Source organism: Talpa europaea (assembly GCF_964194135.1).
Source record: "Talpa europaea genome assembly, chromosome: 7".
In the NCBI taxonomy this organism is placed as follows: Eukaryota; Metazoa; Chordata; class Mammalia; order Eulipotyphla; family Talpidae; genus Talpa; species Talpa europaea.
In genome coordinates, this window is record NC_140074.1 from 10395106 (window position 1) to 10398049 (window position 2944).

At 54.2% G+C, this 2944-nt stretch overlaps 1 protein-coding gene across 1 annotated transcript; it reads left to right on the top strand.

The window, feature by feature from the left end:
• Positions 1 to 1784: 1784 nt before the first annotated feature.
• On the top strand, positions 1785 to 2736 carry SIT1 (signaling threshold regulating transmembrane adaptor 1; the record flags this gene model as incomplete). The annotated part of the gene is made up of 5 exons (XM_084236356.1): positions 1785 to 1845; positions 1969 to 2104; positions 2187 to 2245; positions 2352 to 2413; positions 2506 to 2736. 5 exons carry the CDS (start codon positions 1785 to 1787, stop codon positions 2734 to 2736), a joined length of 549 nt encoding a protein of 182 aa, XP_084092482.1.
• Positions 2737 to 2944: the final 208 nt, after the last annotated feature.

Consider the following 2944-nt stretch of genomic DNA (forward strand, 5'->3'; position numbering starts at 1 on the left):
AATAAATATTTAAAAAAAAAAACTTAGATGTTATTAAAATTCATCAGTAACCACAGCAATTTAGAAGTTAGGACCATGGATAGTTTTTCAGGGAACAGTATTTGTCAGTAACATGTTTTAGAATTGCTGGGACACGGTGATAATAAAAAGGAGACTGATTTTTAGTTGCTGGTGTTTTAAAATTCTCTACAGATAATACCCCCTTTATTGCCTGCAACTGGGAGACACGCCCTGTCCTGCCATCCACATCCTCAGCAATGACTAATTTGTTTTTTTTTTAAGGGGAGGATTTTTTTTTAAGTTTTATTTATTTACTTACACAAGAACCAGGGTACAGGCCAGATGCACGGGAGGGTGAGAGGATTCACCAGAGACAGAGCAGGGATCAGAACAGGCAGACTGATGAAATACATTGCTGAGGGGAGCAGTGGGCGCAACAGGAGAGGTCTGCCGCCCCATGTGGGACCTTCGCCGGCCTGCAGGGACGGAACTGGCGCTGCAGAGACTGCGGACAGCTCCACAGCGCTGTGCTCAACCGCCTGCACCGCCAAGGGAGGCCCAGCAATGACTAATTTTTTAAAAGACATTGAATGTGCTAGACAAAACCCGTCTCTGACCCTTGGTGTGAGGCTTGTATGTGAAACTTTAATCCTTCCCACATCAATAGCCTCCTGTGTGGTTGGGCCTTCTGGGCAGGAACAACAGTGCCTGAGGGGAGTGAGTGCAAAGACAGGCTCCATTTCCCAGCATAGCACTGGGACAGAGGTTTCCTTAAATCAACTAATTTTTTAAAAAAATTATTTATTTATGCATACAAAAACTGGGGTGTAGGCCAGAGGTGTGGAGGGTGAGAGGATTCACCAGAGACAGAGTCGAGAGCAGAACAGGCAGACTGACTGAAATACACTGCTGAGGGGAGCAGTGGGCAAGACAGGAGAGGTCTGCTGCGCCATGTGCGTAGCTCCCTGGCCGGGGATCGAACTTGTGCTGCAGTGGCTGTAGACAGCTTCATAGGTTGTGCCTTAACCCCTTGTGCCACCAGGGAGGCCTGAGAGTGACAGTTCTGAGAAAGAGTTTGGATGAAGTGACTGTGGGAGCAGGGGTGGGGCGGGTCTAACTTCCTCTAGACTCGAAACTATTATACCAATAATAATAAATAATAATAATAATAATAATGACAGTGGTCCTCTTAACATTCTCCAAAGGTCAGCCTGGGATCTTGCCTGTGCCCCAGTTTTTAAAAAATAAATTAATTAAAATAAAAATTTAAAAAAAGAACCGTCACTCTCAATAATTAGTTGATTTAGGGCCTCCCTGGTGGAGCAGGGGTTAAGACAGGAGAAAAACTCTTTCACAGGACTTGGAATGGGAGAGAAAAGGTAGATACCGGGCGGCAGAAGGGAATCACTGTCAGAAGACCTCGCTTCCTTGTCTGACCTCAGGCCACTTTAGCCTGCGCAATTTTCATGGACTCACCTGAGCAATGCCACAGCAAAGGCAGGCCCGCCTGTTTCTGCTCTGACTGAGGGGGTACGGGGCCTTGGGGGGGGCGGAAGCTTGGGAGCTTTGGGGTGGTGCAGGTGCAGGCATAGGGCGGTGTCTTTGTTCTATCATTCACCCCCCACCCCTCCCATCTCCTCCCCGGAAACCAGTGACTTTGCCACTACCAGTATTGGGGATGCTGAACTGTGGGGGCCCAGCCCAGGGAGGAGTGGGAGTAAGGGGGGCTGTGGCAGCTGTGAGGTCATGACAGAGGCTGACCCCTTGCTCCCCCATCAGCAGTCATGAGCTGTTGTAACTGTACGAGTTACGAGCATTGCCAAAAGGAGCTACTACTCATTTCGGGTGAGCTGGGCGGGGCAGGGGCAGGGGCAGAAGGGGTCACGTGGCTTCTGTCCCACCGGCTGGGACCTGAAGGGTTGGGCTGGGCAGGAATGAACCCCCCACCCCATCCTCTCTTTTCTACAGGAATCCCCAAAATGTGCCTTGCCTGGGGCTTGTGGGCCCTTTTAGGAGTTGTGACGCTGCTGCTGCTTCTCTCACTGGCGGCACACTTGTCCCACTGGACTCGCACCAGGGGCAGGAGCCCTCCGGGACAGAACCGGTGAGTGCGGGACAGCAGGTGACAGGCGGAGGGTTCCCTTGTAGCTAGGAACCCCACTCACCCCCTAAACTCTGCGTTGCAGCTCCGGAGGCTCTGCGGAAGAGGTGCCGCTGTATGGGAACCTTCATTATCTGCAGACAGGTAGGAAGCTGGCCGAGGGGAGCGGCACAGAGGCCAGGTCCAGGGTGGGTGGGATGAGGGGGTGCAGGAGGAACAAGAAGTGACCAAATTTCTGTTCCCTCTCCAGCACGGCTGTCTCAAGAACCTCGGCCGGACCAGCAGGATCCAACACGTGGAGGCCCTGCCAGGGTGAGTGGGTAGTGGCTGAGGGACAGGGTTGGGGAGGAGGTGGGGGGGCTTCTCAAGGGGCCAGTGGATGTCTGACAGCCCTGTGTCTCCAGGCTGCGGAGGTGATGTGCTATACCAGCCTGCAGCTGAGACCTCCTCAGGGCCGGATGCCCAGCCCGGGCACCCCCATCAAGTACTCCGAGGTGGTGCTGGATTCGGAGCCGCAGCCCCAGGCCCCGAGCCCCGAGCTGGAGCTCTACGCCTCGGTGTGTGCCCAGACCCGCAGGCCGCGGGCCTCCTTCCCAGACCAGGCCTACGCCAACAGCCAGCCTGAGCCCAGCTGAGGAAGGGCCCGGAGCAGCGGGGCATGCATCGCTCTAGCCTCCTGTTGCAGGGGTCACTGCCCCCCCCCCCCCCGTCCCGAATGTGACTGTTTCCCAGCCACCCCTCCAAAGACAGGAGGCTCCTGTTCCCTCAAAGGAGGTAACGGGGGAACTTGTATCTGAGCTGTGAGGAAGACAGCTCAGGGGGATGGCAGATTCCGTTGGTTGA